General features: G+C 38.4%; 1 protein-coding gene across 2 annotated transcripts in view; it reads right to left on the reverse strand.

The window, feature by feature from the left end:
- Positions 1–1,930: 1,930 nt before the first annotated feature.
- Positions 1,931–20,819, reverse strand: part of CACNA2D3 (calcium voltage-gated channel auxiliary subunit alpha2delta 3) — an 890,062-nt gene continuing 871,173 nt past the window's right edge. The window contains exons 35-37 of one of the 2 annotated variants that reach the window (XM_081287674.1): positions 4,317–4,427; positions 3,744–3,831; positions 1,931–2,283 (exon numbers count right to left, since the gene is read on the reverse strand). In XM_081287674.1, coding sequence (XP_081143800.1) covers positions 2,194–2,283; positions 3,744–3,831; positions 4,317–4,427 — 289 coding nt within the window. In that variant the 3' untranslated portion in view covers positions 1,931–2,193. Of the gene's footprint in view, positions 2,284–3,743; positions 4,428–20,819 lie in introns of both variants that reach the window. The other variant, XR_014021224.1, reaches the window with a different exon arrangement.

Raw genomic sequence — 20,819 nt, forward strand, 5'->3', positions numbered from 1 at the left:
TGAGGAAGGGATATCTGAGTGGAATCCAACAGTGGCTAGAAGGAGTAGCCATTTGAAGGGTCTGGGGCCTTTTGGTCTGAGGGCATAGGAAGAAGAAAGGCCCTAGGGTCCACAACTGGCATTTTCAAGGGACAGAAGAGCAGTGCAAGGAGCCCAGATCAGATCAGCACACAGCGGGATGGGGAAGGGAGCAAAAGCCCACACAGGCCCTTGGTTCTATAACTGGGCTTCCCAACAGTGTCACCCAGGAGGCTTGAAAAATGTACACATGTCTGGGTCCTGGCCCTAGACACTCAAGATTTTTGGAAGTTCCTGAGATAGACTAATAGAAGACTTTGAGAAGCACTGCGGTGGCCTGTGTGTGTTCCACTTGTCTTGTGCTAGGGTATGACTGGATGTTTTAGAAAAACTGCTATGGCTGCTGCGTGGAGCTGGGGAGGTGTCACTGACAGTGGGCGTGACCACTGAGGATGTCGTCTGGGCTGGATTCAGTGAGAATGGTTTGAAAGTAGATGGCCGCAGTGAGGGGATGGTGAGAAGTGATGGTCAGGTTTGGTGTGTGGAGGACAAAGCTGGTGAGACCAGCGGGCTGTGGGGGAAAGTGCGTGGGAAGCTAAGGGTTTGTTGAAAGGTGGGTAGACAGTCTACTTAAGACCCGTTAAGTTGGAGAAAATGATTCACCATCCTGGAGCTCCGTGGTATGGCCAGTTGCCTGGCAACATCTTGGTACTGAGAATATGAGGTCCCTGGTGCGTCATTCACAGGAAGGCAATGAGATACTTGCTGTGTGACTCTCACCTGTGATCTCCATCATAATGCAATACAAAGGATGCCATTCCACTGTCCAGAATGGGGATAAGGACATTGTATATTTTGCATTTGATTATGGGCCATTTGATGGAATATACTTAGTTCTTTAGAATTATCACATGACCCATCATTTCTCCACTATATTTTTGTTTAAAAAAAAACCACCATTGCTCAGTGTAAATGTAATGCCTTCTTTTTGCTTGTGTAACAAGTCCATTTATTCATGTACTGAGTGTTCAGATGTGAACAATAGCAGTTCTAGAACCCCCTGGTTATTAAAAATCTGACCCTTTAGCAGTGAAAGGTTGGTTATGTGGAGAATAGTACTGGAGGTTTAGTAAAGGTGAAACATGTAGTATTGTGACCCTATAAATACTGAAATTCAGAAAAACTGTCCTACTACCCACTCACTGAAACATGGACAGGATAATTTGCCCCTTTTTAGAGCTCAAGTGCCATTCACTAGGCGACTTCTGGAAGTGAGGCCTTCTCCACCTAAGTATAGAAATGATTCCATTTTATTTGGTAACCACGAGCCCATGGAATCTGTATTTGGTTCAGGATCTGGCCTTTTTGGAATGTTTACAGGTCTGGGGAGTTTCACATTTTGTAATTTTTGAGATCTAATTTCATCTCTTATTTATGGGGGAAGCCAAATGCTCCAGCAATACGCCTGGAAGTCTTTCTTCTCGTCCTCCAAGTCTTTCAGAATAAATTCCTAGGATTTATGACTGCTTTATTTCTACTCTTAAATAGTTCTGCACTTGAATATCATGCATGCTTGTGTTCTCGTCCAAATTATGATTTCTATTGAAGTTCCAGGATTCCATGTAATAAACTCTCCCCATGCAGATATTTTGATTTACTTGTATAAATATTTTTAAAACTGAGTGGACTATCTAGGCAAATATTTAATAATTGTCTAGAATCTATCTGCTGTAGAACACTCTCTACTAACAATCTTTTTTTTTTTTTTTTTTACTGGTTTCTGGAATGGGTGACTTTTCCCCATGCATTTTTTAAAGTCTGTAGTCTCAGCAATAAAATCCAAACAAGGAGATTATGATTTTAATATACTTTATTTAAAAAGTACACAGTTTTAAATTGGTTTCAATGGGTTTCAAGCAGAAGGGACAGTGCCTGCCTACCACTTGCAGTCCCGTTTCTGATGAAGGATGATTATTGTGGGGCAAACTCACATTGGCATGACTGGCAAAGTAAAAAGAATTTTTTGTCAACATATCTTTGATTTTATATCACGCACAGTTTAAAATCATGAGATGCTGATGGTTGGACTATATTTTATGTCTCCTATGTCGCACCATATTTGGGTTCACAGTTTATCCATGATTTTAGCATGCCAAGAGAACATCTCAGTCAGTGTCACCTCAAGAAGTGTATCGAAAGCAGAGGGAGCAGGAGGGCTGTCTGGGCCTGGAGACTCGGTGCACCCCCACACTCCCTTGCATTCTCCTATGGGGAAAAGAGGGGGTTGGTTAGACGAAGAAATGCATTCTGGGATCTGGATTCATTGAAATTTCATCAAGTCAGAAGAATCTGATCCTCACTGAGAATACGTTCATTACTCTTCAAGAATGTAAGGAAATGATCACTATTGAAGGGGTCTGATTATTTCAGACACTCAGCCATAGGAGTTGTGGGAGTCTTTTCTTCAGAGGTGGGGAAGGACAGACCCTATTTTACCAGAGTGAAATAATTTCATTTACTTTTTTCTAGAAATCTATTAACTGATGTAAATTGCACCATTATTCTAGTTCTTTCCTTATTGATGGGCATTCATTTTGTGTTCTTTTCTGCTGCAAAGAGTGCTCAATGGAGTTCCTTATCAGTCAGTGGTCTTTGCCCCGGATGGCTTGTCATTTCCTATTAGTCCTTGGTTTATTTTTATTCATGGTTGCTTAAGTTATCAATTTAAAAGAGCTCTTTATTATTGATGTTTTTTCAAGTTCTATAAATTAGCTATTGACTAAGTTTTCTCATAGATGAGTTACAAGTTTTGTGTAGTTAAATGGATCTGTTTTCTTCCATACCATTTGGGTCTTAGAGGCCTCTCTAATCCCTAGAGAGACTATTATTTTACCATGTAAGACTAATCTACATTCTCTTTGAATTGAACCTTTGTAGTAAATTTTTTATTCTGTTTCACTGACCTCATTTCACTATTCTAGAAACGTAAAACTACCGATTTTTGTATGTTTATCTTATATCCAATTACCCAAGCAAATCATCTTATTAACTGCAGTAGTTTTTACTCTAATGACTTGATTGTCTAAGTATGTAGTTCCTGGTTTTAAGTGAAGAAGTTTCATGGATCTTGGACTATTGTCTGTATTTGCATTTTTATATATGGCTTTTGAGGTTGTGCCTATTTAGCACTGTAAATCATCCTTTGAATACAGAAGCAAGCATTCCTAATACAATAAGAACTTGGTTAAATTCCAAGTTATTTGCTATTTAAAGGTGAAGCGAATGTGGAATTGGCTACGGTGACATTTTGAAGAGTAGATGTACTTCCTATATAGTAATTTTCCAGGTTAAACTTTTTTTTTTTTTGCCTACAGCATCGCAGGAGATACTTTTACTTGTATCTGTGATAACCTTAATCCTGAAAAGGTAAGCTTATTTTTCCAGTCCCTTGGGTATAAGTAGAGTGACTTCAGGTGGCTGGAGCATTAAAAGGCTAACACTATACAGGGGACATCAATTTAAAATAAATACATGTGTAATAGATCAGATAGTAAAGTTTTTAAAAATCTGAATGAACATCCAGGGCCATTAGCCTTTTTTAGTTTTCTGAAAGGGTTTTTTTTTTTCCTCACAAGTAAAATGTTCGGCTGTATAGTTCTTTGCCCTCAGTCACAATAAGAATCTCAAAACGGTCAAAAGAAAACAGGAACATTTCTCAGACTTACCTCGGGGTGGAAGCCATGGCAAGATTCCGGACGCCTTCTAATCTTCTGAGCCTTTAGCCGTTCACACTTCAGGGATTCATTATGTTGACTGTAGTTAAGGCAGGTTTCCAAGACTGACCTCTCTCCTACTGAATTTCAGAGGTCCAAACTTGGCATTAGACACCGTTAACCACTTCCCTCTCTAACAGTTGGAAGTAACTAACCTTCCTGATACTTCTCCCCGACGTGTCCTTACTACATTTAGATGGGATATATCAACAAAAGCTCATGGGAGACAATGCAAGTGTGTTCAGAGGAGAAATGATTAATTCACCCATTGGATTATAATTTCAAACTGGGTGGTAGGGTGGAAGGAAGTAGGTCACCGAGTCTTGCCTGTAGACTTTATAGTTTGGTGAGGAGAGCCCTTCTGCTGCCCGAACCTCTGAAACCATGAGCCAAAATAACTTGTCTTCCTCTGCATTGTTCTTGCAGATCTTTTGGTCACAGCAATGAAAAACCCGACTCAACTACGGTTGATCCCTCTTACCAGTTTCAGCAGTAGTGGCTGGACCCATACATAAAAGGATATACCTGATTTCAATGGGCGCCATGGTAATGGGGGCCACAGACTCACACAGGCAGCTGCTGTCTACCACCACCATGAACAGATTGCTGCTTGGGATTTGCTGGATGACAAAGGATCTGTTGGGACAAGACAATGAAAGGTAATGTACCATCCCTCAATTGAGGAACTAAGAGAAAACCTTTTCTTCCAGGGGCACCAACTAATACTATTCTATAAAACAAGATTCAGAAACTGCTTTGAGTCAAAATGCCACGTTCTCTGAGGCTTTTTACTTACAATTACCAAGCTTTACTAATACAATAATAACTTCATGCGGGTAATACAACTCACTTTGGAGAGAGTGGGATTTTATATGTACACAATACAGTTCTTTAGGTCACCTCAGTTTGTAAGGTTTAGAAGGTTAGGATTTCCTGCTTCCACATCCTGGTTATCCCAGGTTGCATTTGATGTCCAGTCTTCTTCTTGCTCAAAGACTAAAACTAGCCTACAGCTAGCAAAAGATGTAAGGAACTTCCTTGACCTGTCCCTGAATCACTTTGCAAATAGATGTGCCCAGAAGAGAGGAAAGATGGTTTTAATGAAATCTATGCTAGGCATTATGGAAGTTCCATCCACTTCAGCTCCCAAATTCTTGATAGAACAAAGATTGTACACCAGCTCTGGTTGTACTGATGGATTTAGAAGGTCAAAGTAAACTTGATGCTGTTACCATCTTGTAACCTGAAGGTCTTAAAGATCCTGCAGACTGCTTGTCCCAGGCTGACTAGCATATCACAGTTGTGGAATGTTATAGGTTAAGAACCAAAAATCATCTTGGGCCATTGGAGGCCCCTTAACGTTTGTATCTGACCTAATGAGACTCATAGGGAAACTACTCAGAGTGTTACTCTAAGATTAGGGTTGGAGAAAGCTTGGTCTGCTAAAGTTAAGAATGTTAATATCTGAAATCTGTCTATAGGAAGATGTCCCTGCTTTACTGTAGCCCACCTACTTGATATATGCCTGTCAATGTTTTTGTAACCTCTTCCATGATAGATATCATTCAGGTTAATTTGAATCCTTGTTCCAAGGACATAGTGATTGATATTTGACTCAGAAAACTATTTTCTAATTTCTTTTAAAAGCATAGTCATTGTTTTATGTAGACAGTTTTGGCGCACAATGTGGGGCCCCAGAGATGATCCACTTTCACTGAAGGAGCTGCTCTGCTCAGTGGCAGATATAGCACTGCCCTCCTCTCCCACCATGATGCTTCCTTGAGTGGATGTTGGTGAGTTTTTCATGACACTTTTTCTTTTGGTCAACAGTCCTTTGAGCTGGTTGCTGTATTTTAATACCCTCTCAGTGTTGCACAACACTTATTAGAACTTGGCTTTGCTGGTACTCCTGCCTTTGTCAGTGCAACCTTGCCCAATACAGAAATTCTACAAGTACTAAATCATAAAGATGCCTCAGAGGAGAGATATTTGTTTGCAGCCTGGGGGAAATAAATATCTTATAGAGATGGCAGGGGCATCCCCCAGGATGTGGTAAGTCCAAACTTTGTTCCTGGGTCAGAAGGATCTTTATTGGCTCATGTAGGAAGACACACATCAGGGGTAATTACCCAGTGTTTTGGGCTCCTGCATATTCCATAATCATGTAAGATAAACCTGAGAAGAATTGAGCTTGGGGTAGAAACTGAGGAAGCTATCCAATAGAAGCACAGGATCAGGTTAGATCCAAAACACAAATCCCATCAGTCAGCATAGATGGTTGCAATTTTGGGGAGAAGCCTCTGATAATTATGACATCTCAACTTGCAAGTATTTCGAAAAATAGGAAAGTTTAAGGATGAGTTGTATTTACATTTCCCTCAACGGAATATACTTGGTTTTCCTGCCTGCTAGAGAGAAAAGGTTTCAAAATCTGGTTCTAGCTGCAATGAACTAAGTAGGACAATGGGAAATGCTCAATCTATCTCCAAGGACAGTCAATTAGGTCACTTTTTCTACAATTTGGAAACTCTCAGCTATAAGTTCATGAGAAGGAAAAAAGATTTTCTTGGAAGTAAAATGAGTCCTAGAGACATCACTGGCAGAATTTATTTTAAACTCAAGGTGAGCTGCCCCACTCTTGCTTGGCAAGGATTTCTCCTGTACTCTTTTTAAGGTACTTAAGGCCAAAAGAGGCTATCATGAACTCTTTTTGTGAATCCACTTTTGGTTCTATATGCCTCCTTTGTGAATATCTCTATAGTTTTGCTCTAACTTGAGAATAATTCTTAAATGCTATGAGCCTGTCCCAGCTAAGATGCAAACATCTAAATTTAGAGGCCCCAAATCCATTTTAACTGGTTTAAAGCCTCTTTTTTTCCTAAACAATTTGTATGAAACCTGTTTTGCCTGAAAAAAAAAATGTTTCTTAGCTTACCCATATTTATCCCTGACAGAATGCCTGATAAACTCTCTTGCACTCTCCTGCCACCCCAGAGCTCCTTGAACCTTCCACAGCATGCTCTGAGGAGTCACAAGAGATCTTTTCTCCTTTCTAATGCAGGCAGACATCTGGCCACTCTTTTCAGTCCCAGTAGTGTACGATAGCTTCCTACTCCTTGGTTGATGGAGGAGATAATTGGATCAGTAAAGGGGAAAAAATCTTTTGGAAAGTGATGAAACTATAATATCTTTATTTTCTGAGAACATTTTAATGTGTTGGGTGTTATGACTTAAAAATACATGTAGTACTTGCAAATTAAATAAGATGAACCCAAATACTTTTTAAGGTTTAGATGACTTGACAAAATCTTAAGCAGTTACAACTTACTTAATAGTGTAGATGTAATAAAAGGCAGCTGTGTCTTCTGATCAACAAACTACCCATGGCTTTAACTTTATAGAGCTCTTGCTTAACAGGTCCCCTTGTTATAAAAATGGTTAGCTAGCTTAAAAATTGTTTTAGTCATTATCTACACAGGAGCTAAGAACTGATAACCAACACTAAACAAAGGAAATGACTGAAAAAATATAGAATCTTCTCGGGGAAAAAGTTAAATGGGTGTGGTTTCAAAAGAGGGGAAATAACAAAGGGTTTGAACATGGTGAGAAAGTTGCAAAAGGGTTTTGAGAAGGACTGGAACTGTGGAAGATTTTATGCATGGTCAGGTTGACAAAAATTATTTATAGGTTTTTCTAGAGGATGGCAAAAGGTATGTTGATGCAAAGGCTAAAGTGTAATTCCCTGTATTTAAATGGTAGAGTTTTCCTGAAGCACTGAGATGTTCTTTGTAGCAAATGGTGAGAGGCTACTCAACTGCCTTAACAACAAAACCAAAATCTGCATATTCTATTACTTTTTGTGCTTTAGGTCCTCCATAAACCTTTTGGGGGGCTGAGATTATCAAACAGAAGTGACAGGAACCCTAAAGGACAGACAGTAGGAAAACAACTCATACCCTGGTCCAGGGAATTGATCTTGCAAGCACAAGGATAAATATGATCAGGGTTACTGACACTTTCACATCAGCAGGCCATGGTTCTATAGTAGTTTCAGTGCAATTTTGGGAGCTGACTGGTTCAAAAGTGATCCTGCATCACAGATATAAAAGTCATAAGCCTCAGTACCACCCCATAAGACCTAAGCTCCAAATATAGTACTTACTTTGGGTAGAAGCTTGTTGCTCGACTGAAAACAGCCCTCTCTGCAGCCTCAGGACCAGCAGGTGCCCTGCCAAAGCCACAGAAGTGATACCCACGAGGGCTAAGTTCTGCTCTCCAGCCCACAAACTTTCAAGTACAGCTACTGTTGCTAAATCCCAGATTCACCTTCAGGGGATCTCCTTTCCAACACCAGAACTACTTAAGCCTCATTACCACCACATCATGCCCTGTGAGACCTAGGGACATTATCACCAATGCCCTATAGCACCAGGGTCACAAACCCAAATGTTACCAGCGTACATCCCAGAAGACCTATAGAACATCTCCATAGATCATAACTGTTGGAGCCCAAACCTTAGAGACTGGAGAAGGAACATCTGGGTCTCTGTTCCACACAAGTGGCCAACAGTCCTCAGAAGCAATGACAATCGCCCCCAGAAGATCTAGGAGAGGTCCTATTTGTGTTCCAAAATCTTGAATCCAGTTACTGGTGTCGCTTATGCTTGCTCTGAGGGAGCTAGGGACAGTCTTTTCTATACCACTGAGATTTTTGCAGCTATCACCACCATAAGCCCAGTATCATCAGGGCTCAATTCTGTGTACCTTTGGAAGCCTATGTCCAGTGCCAATTTTTACAACTACTTTCCTCAACTTCTGCAAACTAGAGTGACATACAAATAGACATAGCTGTCATCAATCAAAAACAAAGTGGGAGAGAAGGAAAGATGGCAGATTAGAAGAAGGGTATGTTTTCTAATTATTCCATGGCTCAGGATTCAAGCAGAAGTCCATTTTCTCAGCAAGGTGGGTAACGGGGAATTCACTGAAATTCAATATCAGACTGTAGAGAAGGAAATTTTGGGTACATTGGAGTCTGAGCAGAGGTACCAGTTTACCTCAGAGGGTAATAAAGAAGCATGGGCGAACCTGTGGAACAGAAAGGCACTCTTAACAAGGTGGAATTTGAAAGGCCCTCCTTGTTTCTCAGCAAATGAAGAGCAGAGGTAGGGTGCTCCTTGAAGCAGCTGTGCTGTACCTTTCTGCTGAAAGAGCCTGGGAGTTTATAACAAGCATTAGACTTTCCCAGGAAGTGCTGCCTTAGGACCTAGAGTGTTCTAGGATGAGCATGATTAATAGGTGCAGATAGAATTCTACCCTGGGGCACTCAGGTTGGGGAGATGGAAGAAAGTATAAAGTGCTTTCCCTTTGGGCTGGCAGCTCATGGATCTCTCGCTAATACCAATGTAAATGGTCATCAAATCTCCATTTAAAATATGTACATTGGCAGAATGGATTAAAAAACAAGACTCTCAACCATAGGCTGTCTGCAAGAGACTTAGACGTCTTTGCTTGTAAGATGCAAATGGAAACCAAATCAAGCAGGAGTAGCTATTCTCATATCAGACAAAGCAGATTTGAAGCAAAAATTAACAGAAAAGACAAGGTCATTACTTACATTTGGGGAATATTTACTAATTATATAAACAAATCACTTCTTGACATTAAGTCCCAGATAAAACCCAACACATCCCTCTAACCAATGATAGGTCCATTTGCTTTATAGTATTATTTAGGTCACAAGATGGAACATTTAAGTAAATTAAAAATAAATATCATATGGTTGCAAAATGCACATGTATCAATAAGTAGATGAATCAACAAAAACCAATTTCTAATGAAATCAATAAGAAATATAAAACCCTTTAATACATGGAAATTGAACAATTCTTTCAAATGAGGAATATATCTAAAAATCAGAGGAGAAATAGTGTCCCAGTGATTTTGGAATGTTGTATCACACTACCAAGACAGTTCTGAGAGGAAAGTTTAAATGCCTACATTAAAAAAAATAAACACATTTCAAATAAACAATATAATGGTATCTCTCAAGGCCATCAAAAAACAGGACTAATTCCAAAACTAGTAGAAGCAGGAAAGAATTAAGATCAGAGCTGAAATTAATGGAATTGAAAAGATTGGTTAGTTTGGCTAAGAACTTAGCGAAGACCCAAAAGAATGAAGTTAGAGATATCGCTACAGATGTTGCTGAAGTCCAGAAGATTATTTTAAATAGTCCAATAAATTAAAATCTAGAAGAAATAAACAAATTTCTAGACACACATGACCTACCCAAATAGAACACCAAAGCATTAATAAAATGTGTGACTACATGACTTGATTCTGCAACATATATTCAGAAATTATATCCCAGCTATGTATGATATATCAAAGTCCATAAGTGCATTCTACTGCCATGTATGACAAAAAAAAAAAAAAGCCTTTCAGTCAGTCATAGTGGCACACACCTGGGCACACACCTGTAATTCCAGTGGCTCAGGAAGCTGAGACCAGGGGATTGCAAGTTCAAAGCCAGCACTAAAACTCAATAAGACCCTGTCTCTAAATAAAATACAAAAAAGGGATGTGGCTCAGTGCCCCCAAGTGCAATCCCTGGTACCAAAAAGTTTTTTTTTTTTAAGGTTTAGTGGAATTCTGCTAACACCAATCCTCTTCAAATTATTCTGTGAAATACAAAGGGAGGAAAACACTGCCATTCTGTGAAGCCAGTTATGACCCTGAAAACCAAATAAAGACACATTAAGGAAAGAAAACTACAGACCAATATTGCTGATGAAGTTAGATGCCCAAAATACTTGATAAAATATTAGCAATTTGCATTCAAAGGTACATTTATATGATTGTGCACCATGATGAAGTTGGATTCATCCTGGAGATGGAGGATTGAATTAACTGTATACATGAATTGAATCAAGGACAAAAAAAATGATTTTCTCAATAGATGCAGAAGAAGCCTCTGAACTTACAAGACCTCTGATAAACACAAGAAAAATGAAAGCATTTCTTCTAAAATCAGGATGTCCACTCTCACCACTCATTCAATATAGCTCTTGAAACTCTGACCAGAGCTTTAGTCAAGAAAATGAAACCACCATTCAAATATTCTTACATTAATAGGAGCTCTGGGGAGATGCCTCATATTCAGGCCATAACACTTAGATTTATTCCCAACTAAGGAGGGGAAAGACCTCCATTGAATAGACAGAATATTTTCAAAAGTAGTTTACAGATTCAATGCAATCCCCATTAAACACAAGTGACACTCTTCACAGAAAAAGATCCATAATAGACAAAGCAATCATGAGCATTAAGAGTCCACATAATGCCTGATCTTAAATTATACTATAAAGCTATAGTAACTAAAACATCATGGCCCTGGCATAGAAACACTACAGCAATCAATGGAACAGAAGAGAGAACCCAGAAATGAATTCACATTCATACAACCAACTGACTTTTGACCAAGGCACCAAGAACATATAGCAAAGTCATGACAGTCTCCTCAAAAAATTGTGCTTGCAAAATTGGGTATACATATGTAGAAGATACTGTACACACCAACTTAACATTGATCAAAAAACTAAATGTTAAACCTGAATGAATGAATTACTACAACAAAGGAAATGTATCAAGACACTAGTGTTGGAAATGATTTTCTTTCAGATAGGAACAGACAATAGTGAAAATAGACAAGTAGAATTATATAAAACCAAGGAAAATACATCAAAGGAAATAATCGCCAAAAATACAGAATGAGAACATATTTGCAAACTATTCATCTAACAAGGATTAATATCTACCCTGTATTAGGAATTAAAAAAGCCAAACATAAATAAGCAATAATCCAGTTTTAAAATGGTGTCAGAATTAAAGAGACAGAAGAAGGCATACAACTGTCCAAAAGGTATGACAAAAATGTGCCATTATCAGGAAAATGGAAATCAAAATCATGGTGAGACACCATCTCACCCCAGTTAGAATGGCTTTCAGCAAAAATTCTGGTGCTAATGTGTAGAAAGGATAACTTATGAAATCTTGGCAGGAATGTGAATTAGTACAGCCATTATGGAAACCAATGTGGAAAGTCCTTAAAACATTAAAAATAGAACTACCACATGATTCAGAATTCAACTATCTATATCCAAAGGAAATCATACTAGAAGCATACTTGTACTTTTCGCAGTAGTTAAAATACGGAAATAACCCAGATGCCTTTCAGTGAATGAATGGAGAAAATGGGATGTATATGTACAGTGGAATATTACTCAGTTATACAAAGAATGAAATCATTTGCAGCAATATGGATGTAACCTCAGGCCACCATGTTAAGTGAAATAACCCAGACACAGAAAGACAAATATCACATGTTCTCACTCATTTGTGGGAGTTAAAAAGTCAACATCATAGAAGGACGGGAAATTGAATAATATTCACTAGATACCAGGAAGATGGAAAGAACTTCAACAAGGGGCACCAAAACACAGAAGAGGGATTAAGTCCGTTTTTTTCTATAGCACAGCAAGGGAACTATTGGTTTAAACAATTGATGATGTATTTCAAATTTCCAACACATAAAAATGATTAATGTTCTATAAAACTAAAAAACCATTTAAAATAATGTTTTGATGAGATGGAAAGGATTAGCCTGATTTGATTATTACACATTGTATACATGCATTGAATTATCATAATGTACCCCACAAAGATGTATAAATATTATGTCTCAATAAGTGAAGAGTGTAAATACATTGTGATTTATCAGAGAGCACACTACTCTGATAAAATGAAGTAACAATGTACACTGCAAAACAGATGACTCTCAAAATACCCTAGTGGTGCAAGCTAGACAAAGCACACATTCATATATATTTCATGATTCTATTTATGTAAAAATTCTTGAAAATGCAAATTCAGTCTGTTGGTATAGAAAACAAAGCAAGGTTTTGTAGAAAAGGCCGACAAACTAGGAGGGCAATGAGGGAAGTATTGGCAAAAGGACACAGACTCTCAAGAGTGACAGATATGCTTATTATTATTCTTGGTACCAAGGATTAAACGCAGGGGCATTTAAACAGCCACATCCTCAGCTCCTCTTTGTATTTTAAGATAGTCTCATTAAGTTATTTAGGGCCTAAGTACTGAGGCTGGCTTTGAGCCCCTGGTCCCTCTGCCTCAACCTCCTGAGTTGCTGGGATTATAGGCATACGCCAACACGCCCAGCATGTTTATTATTTTTATTGTGGTTTATGCATGCTTACATATGTCAACATTATCAAACAGCATACTTAAAACATTTGCACTGTTATGTCATATCAATTTAATAAATCTATCACTTTGGTTTCATTTCATTATGACCCATTTAATTGTTATACACTTGAGAAATTTTAAAATTAAGTCTTTCTTGTAGAGAACTGTTATGGTAATAGATAGGAGGTATCTCCCAAAAGTTCATGTGGGAGACAATGCAAGAATCTTCAGAGATGAAATGATTAGATTATGTGACTTGTATCCTGATGGTGGATTAATTCACGGTTATGGATTAACTGGGCTGTACCTACAGGCAGGATTTTCTCTGGTAACTGGTTTTACTACAAAAAAAATACTTCTTGGTTCAAAACCATGATAAAACTGGATTTGCTTTGTTATTATTGACTTTTATATTTCTACAGAAGTACAACTCCTATATCTAGACGAAGTAGGTCACTGGGGTTGTGCCTTTGGGTTTGGGGTTTTTTTTGTTTGTTTGTTGTTTTTTAAACCCAGAGATTGAACCCCAGGGCACTTGACCACTGACCCTGGCATAGAAAGGCACTACAGAGATCCACAACCTTTTTTTTTTTTTTTAATTTATTTAGAGACAGGGTCTTGCTAAGTTCCTTAGGGCCTCACTAAATTGCTGAGGCTTGCTGTAATGACCTCATGTCCCCAAAATTCCTGCCTCAGCCTCCTGAGCCCCTTGGATTTTACAGGCTTCCACCACTGCCTAACTGCCTTCAGGGTTTTTATTTTGTACTTGGTGAGTAGATCTCTCCTTCTGCTTCCAGTTATCATTTAACTTTAGAATTATGATAACATAATTATCATTGTGAACTCCTCCCTTCCTCTACCATGTACTTCTGCCATAATGTTCTCCCTCACACGGGGCTCAGAGCTATAAAATGGGCTAAATATGGACCGACCCCCTGAAACCATGAGCCCAGTACTTTTCCTGGTCTACCTTGTTCTCATCAGGTATATCGGTCACCATTACAAAAAAACACAAAAAAACTTTGAGATTTTAAGAGGGCCTTGAGAAGGCCAAGGGACATATTTTTTACTTACATTTATATAATTATTAATGTTTCAGTTATTTCATATTCCTAGAAATCTGATACACCTTGATATTATCATAGTTCTAATGTTAAATACAACCAACCAAATTACTTTGTGAATGATCATTAGGTCTTTAACCTTGGCAATTCTCAGTCTTTTGGATTCCTCTGTTCTTTTTTTGATTAGGGGGAAGAACCAGAGATTGAACTCAGGGGTACTCGACCCCTAGAGCCACATCCCCAGGCCTATTTTGCATTTTATTTAGAGATAGGGTCTCACTGAGTCATTTAGTAACTTGCTTTTGTCGAGGCTGGCTTTGAACTAGCCATCTTGCCACCTCAGCCTCCCGCGCCGCTGGGATTACAGGCGTGTGCTACAGTGCCCCTGCCAGAAACCACTGTTCTCTTAAATACAGTTTTCTGATAAAACAAAATTTCTTTTGCAAACAAACTGGTTTTTCTTTGATTTTCCCTGGTAACTGGTTTTACTATAAAAAAAAAATTTCTTGGTTCAAAACTATGATAAAACTGGATTTGCTTTGTTATTGTTGACTTCGTTTTATATTTCCTCAGAAGTACAACTCCTAACAACAATGCCAGCCTCGTGCTTTAGGATTGCACCCATTGCCTACAGAACAGATAAAACTGAACTACAGACTCCACATTTTCTCTACAGTGAGCTCCCAGGAAAGAAAGAACAGATGACTAGGAGCTACAGCCTGGCGACTTTGTCTACTGGAAGAGACACTACATCAAGGACTGTCTTCAGCCTCAACGAAAAGCATCCCATCAGGAACAATGACCTCATGTCACCAAAACTTCAGAGGGTAAATGCTTGGTATCACATCTCTCACCTCAAATGGGCACCAGCTCCTGCTGATGACATACCACTTAGACTTCATAAAAACTGGGTGATACTTGCCTTCCCCCATGTTGACAATTGAGGGACCACCAAGTAAAGGAACCCCCAATCCCTTCTACCCAGTCTTTTACTAACTCAATCATTATAGAACATTTTCTATCGACCTAAGTATGTTTAGAGAGATCTCTTAGAAATTGAGATATTTAGAATTTGCTTGATGTTTCTTCTTAAAAGAAAGTAATGCCAAACTTGATTTTAGTAAAACTAAGAATGATAAGATTATATCCTCTCATTAATCATTTTTGCAATGATGACTGCTTATCCAGACCTTGATCCAAACTGAATCCTCCTTCAGATTTTACACTGCCCCCAGAAAATAATTCTCTTATTCTTTGGTACAATTTAGGTAAAGAAAAACTCCAAGTTCCAGATTGGAAGAGTCTGATTTTAAACCTACTGAAGAAACTTACTTTTATTTCAGATCCAAACCCCTGTAGCAAAAACAACAGAGGTTCCTACAAGGGATAAAGGAAGAATATTAACCCAAGTCCAACCAGGTGGATTACTATGTTTGCTACTGATAGTGGAGACAGTAAGATTTTTCAAATTTCTGGAATATATGGACAGGAAAACATCTGCTCTGTAAGTGTGCCTGGGACCTGACGATACCATATGATCTCCATGCTCCTAGCAGGCCCAGGAGACTATTTAGAATTTACCTATTTTGGAGTCACTTCTATGCTGCCGACCCTTGTATAGGATGTCAAAAATTTTGGTTTGACTCTTCATATCCAAATTGTACAAAAGTGATTTGTTTCCAATGGCAATAATAGTCATGGTGGATTCATCAAAATTGGCCAGAGACCTCACTGGTGATGTAGGTACTTGACCAAAAATTTAAGGGCAAGCTAAATTGGCTATAAACAAAGACATTCTTTAGAAGAGAATATGCTTTCAAGATAATAGTACATGTAGTGTGAAAAGGATTGGAAATTTTTAGACGTATGTATTACAAAAAATAGTGAGCCATTTATACAGGACTGTTCCTGAACCCAAAGATGGGAAAGAGCCTATTCTTTAACTCAACAGGGTTATTGACAATGGTAGTAGAGGCAGAATCTAAAGCAGCTATGAGAAAATGGTCAACACCTGTCAGTGCAAAGGTGAGGGTTAATGATATATGGAAATTATTGTACAAAGGATCAATTATGGAAAATAACAGGACTTGTAACCTAACACTGTACCTTAAAAGCTCATGTTCCATGAATCTTTAAAATATCCAATAGTACAGTTAGCTAGCACTGGAAAAAAAAAATTAAACCATACCATATTCTACCCATATTACCTATTAGATCTCAGTCAGAAAGGGAAATGGAATTCTAAGAAAGGAGGTTGCTTATGCTCACAAGTCTGGCCCTTTGTCCCTACATGGGAAAGAAACAGTTTTGTTGAGAAGCAAATAAAATTTCCTGACTTCTGCTGTAATGTGACTGGCCTGTGGATTTCACCAAGATAATATGACAAATCAAATTATTTGCAAAAAAAAAGTAAGAGTTGTAACAATCTGACATTGAGGACCAATCTTTCTTTGAATTAGATAATTCCACACAAGGTAAATCTGTGAGGTCAAACTGTCCAGAAAATTTTGAATTGATATTTCATAAAGTACACATGGCTGTAGACACAGGGGGAAGACATTATGATTAAAGGTATGATGCCTGCAGAAGACTTTTTTTTTCCCTTAGTTGGGATACCTAGTTCCCTCATTGCTCCCTTTTCTCCTAAAGCTTGGTAGGATGATGGAGGTGGGGTTCAGGACAGGAGTCAAGTAATCACAATCCTCTTTGCCTTACGTCCCACTACCATGGCAACTCCTACCACAGGTTGGTTGTTCTAATTAGGTGTCAAAGTTACCAGTGGAAAAAAATGAGGCAGGGTCTTCAACCAGGTCCACAGGATGGAGGGAAACACCTCACAACTGTAAGACAAGAATCGCCCAACATCGAGGCTTGGACCCTTTCTCTCTGCCTGCTCCACTTAATGGAGCATACTTGTTCTACTTCAATGACTTATTTTCTCCTTTACTAAATCTGCTTTGTCACTTCTGTGCATCTTGCTCAATTCTTTGTTCTAGACGCCTTACCAGTAACAAGGCCATACTATGCTCTTGGTTCTTTTAACTTCAGGTATAATAGTGATATGTCACACGTAACTGTTACATCCGATACAAAGGAGGGGAAAAGCAGCACACTCAAAATGAGTTCATGGGGATTATTGACACTAATATAGCCTCATGACTTCTTCCTTAATGGATTTGATAACTCGTGCCCTCTTAACATAGTCAGCCTCCTCTTCACAAGCTTGTGAGAATGAGCCTTCCTAGCTCCATAAGACAAAAAACATTTCGCTTCTGAACACACAGCCAATGGGGGAGCCAGGAATTGAAGTTCTCTGAAGAAGCCACACTGATATAGAAGGTTCTGCATATTGTTTCAGGAGAGAGTCAGCATTGTAGATTGAGCACCAAAATTCTCATGGGCCATCTTAGGCCCATCAACTAGTCATTTACTTTAACTTTTGTATGTGACTTAACATTTTTGTTAACTAGTAGGGAAACTTCCTGGAATGTGACGCTAATCTTAGTAGGACCTCTAACCTCTACCAACCCTAAAGCTAAGAATACCATAAAATCATATCTAAAACCCACTTACAACTTTCTTTTGTTCTCTGACTATGAAACTTCATGAGACCTCTTCTGTGGAGGAACCAGTCAGTCAGGGTTAACTTGAATTCATATTCCTGGGCTATGGTCACCCTATTGGCTAAGAATAAATTATTTTCAAATTTTCTTCAAACAGAGTTTTTAATTTATACCACTAATGTTATTACCCAACCCAGTGAAGTGACAGATTCATTAAATCCAAAATAGAATTTAGCCTGACCAAATTGTCAATTTCTCCATAAGTTTTACATTAATTCACATTTCTTGTAATAAATTTGTTTATTCTGCAGAATGTGTTACCATGGTGAATTAAATTTATACAGCGACAAATTCTTCTGGTTTTTGGACAATTAAAAAGAAATGATTTTTAACTATCTGTTATCACCTCTTATGTTGAATTATCCAACTATGTCTCTGATATTGCAATACAACTGACCTCTTTTCTACAAATGCCCACTCATTAGATGTGGCTATAACAGGGGACCAGGCATTCCACTGCTCAAAGATTTCCTTGTTGCCAGAACTATGATCACATATTTTGGAACACCAATCTCTTCTCCAGAACTAATCCCGAGTTCAGAAAAACAAGCCATTTTATAAAATTCCCTTTAGCACTAGATCCAATTTCATCTAGGCCAGAACATTGCTGTTAGTCTCTTTGTATTGGACGATGTTTACCAGCATAAAAATACCCCCCACCCCAAGATCACTGTTGACAGTCTGAGAAGGAAAAAATGTCAAAAACCAAGACCACATAAACTTTCTGAAAAACAAATGGTTGAATCTACCAGCTGCATGATAAAGACAAAAGCATACAAGAACTTAAGGGAGAAAATATTTTTGGAATTAAAAACACTTCTTCATTGAAAGGGCACAGTCAAGCTTGAGTGAAACTTAAGGCTATCAAAGATATAGACCAATCCTAAAGACTTCTCTAGAAGTAAAGGACTTTCAAAAGAATGACAATGAAACCAACTTTTCAACTCAAGTAGTGAGGATAGAGAAACAGAACAAGAAAGTTTTGAGGAAACAGGCATAAGGAAGGCAAAGGCATAGCAGTGTCTGTAGAAAAATAGACTGAGCAGCTATAAGCATTAACAGATGATTACTGAAAAAATGATAACCCAATCAACACAAGAGACCATGATAAATTAAGCAGACACATGGATACCTCTATAAACTTAAAATTATTTCCATTTACTATAAATGTGAGGTTGTGAGATTCACATATCAAAAGGCAGAAACTCTTCAATGGGATTAGGAAAGTACTGGCATTAAACTATTTGCCACTGGCACTCCCAAAGCAGGATGACTTGGGAGGAGGAAAAAATACATGAGAAAAAACACTAACAATAAAAAAGGGCTAGTAATATTACTCAAATAGTCAGAGGAAAGTGTAATAGTTCATACTGGAAAATAGTATAAGGTGCTAAGATGATATGCCATGATTTTTTTTTGAGATTTTTTTTTTGCAGATGGACAACAAATGCCTTTATTTTTTATGTGGTGCTGAGAATCGAACCAGGGTCCCACCCATGCTAGGTGAGCGCTCTACCTCTGAGCCACAATCCCAGCCCCAACTTGATTTTTTAATGTATCTAATGATCATAATAAACAAATACCAAAAAGGACTGGTTAGCACAGGATCTATTAAAAAGTGGAATAGAAACTCTTCCGACCTGAAAAATTCACAATATATTTTCAAACATGAGACTGCAATGCATTCCTAAGAGCAGAAAGCATCAATTGCATGTTCTTTTATAGTAGAGTACAAATTAATAGCAAAAATATATAAATGGTAAGGATTTAAAAATCCACATTTCTCCAATTCTTAAGAATTTGACAACAGTCCAGGCTCAAATTTGTGCAGTGTGACATTCAACATTTTGAATGGAGGGGTGGGAGTGGAGGGGGGGACAATCCTAAAAACCAAAGAAAAATGTTTTCCAGTAATTTACCCAGGTTTTCAAAGCAAGAATCTGGAGAAGTGAACAGGAACCTACACCTATGCCCCTATGGTGGTCTTCCCCATTATATACAGGATGGAGCATCCGTGCCCCTCTCTAAAGCCCATCCCTCTGCTTCCTGCAGGGAGGCGACTGATGGAAGAGAAGACACAGATGAACACCACAGAAATTGACTCCTCTAGCAACCATTCCCTTCAGTTGAGAGATATTCTGTCACATCTCCTGTTTCAGGAGAAACAACTCTCCTTTGGAATTATCTGCAGCTACCGTCTCCTGTAGTGTAACTCCTAAAAATACATATTAATCTCTCTCCCTCTCTTTCCTCATGCCTCCCCACTTTTCACAAGTGAACCCCAAGAATACTGCAGTCCTTACTGCTCTAACTGGATCAGGACCTGCCTGGGACTGAAGAGCTCAGCTCTGTTACTTGCCTCCCCTTCTTCCTGGCTGGCTCACCATCTGCTGCAGACTGCAGTTTCCATGAAAACAGGCTGCATCTTACAGCCACACTCCCCCTTATCTCCAGCATGGGGCTGTGCCTGGGATGGTGCAGATTCACAGTAAATATTTGTCAACTCAATGGCAGAATTTTTAATAAAAGCAGAAGGCTAAAATGTAAATAGAATAGTGAAGACTAGCAGCAGAATCAAACTGATTTAAAAGAATATTGATAGAATCAACTTCTGGCACTCCAGATTGGGAAAGAAGTGATAAGGTAACTTAAAAACCCAAAACAGAGGCATCTTAAGCATCTTCATTGACTATTATATATACCACTGCAAACGATTTGAAAACTTACATATTTTATACTTATCTGGGAAGGTGCGTTTTCTCTATGTTTGGACAAGCTATTAAAAAAATTATATATATGCAGACCAACTTCCATAAACAAAACTGAAATGTTCATTGAGAATCTACCCGCAGGTGAATACTACCAAATCACCCCAAGAACAGATATGGCTGTGTTCATAGAAAACCCACTGACCAACTATTAGAACTAATGAAAGAACTCAGCAAGCTGACTGGTTATATAATCAGCATATAAAACCATAGTCTAACACTGTCAATAACCAATAAAAACCATTTGTGGAATAAGGGGCCATTGATAGTGTCAGTAATCACTATAAAATGCCCAAGAACAAGTCT

Source organism: Spermophilus citellus (assembly GCF_964194105.1).
Source record: "Spermophilus citellus genome assembly, chromosome: 3".
Taxonomy (NCBI): domain Eukaryota; kingdom Metazoa; phylum Chordata; class Mammalia; order Rodentia; family Sciuridae; genus Spermophilus; species Spermophilus citellus.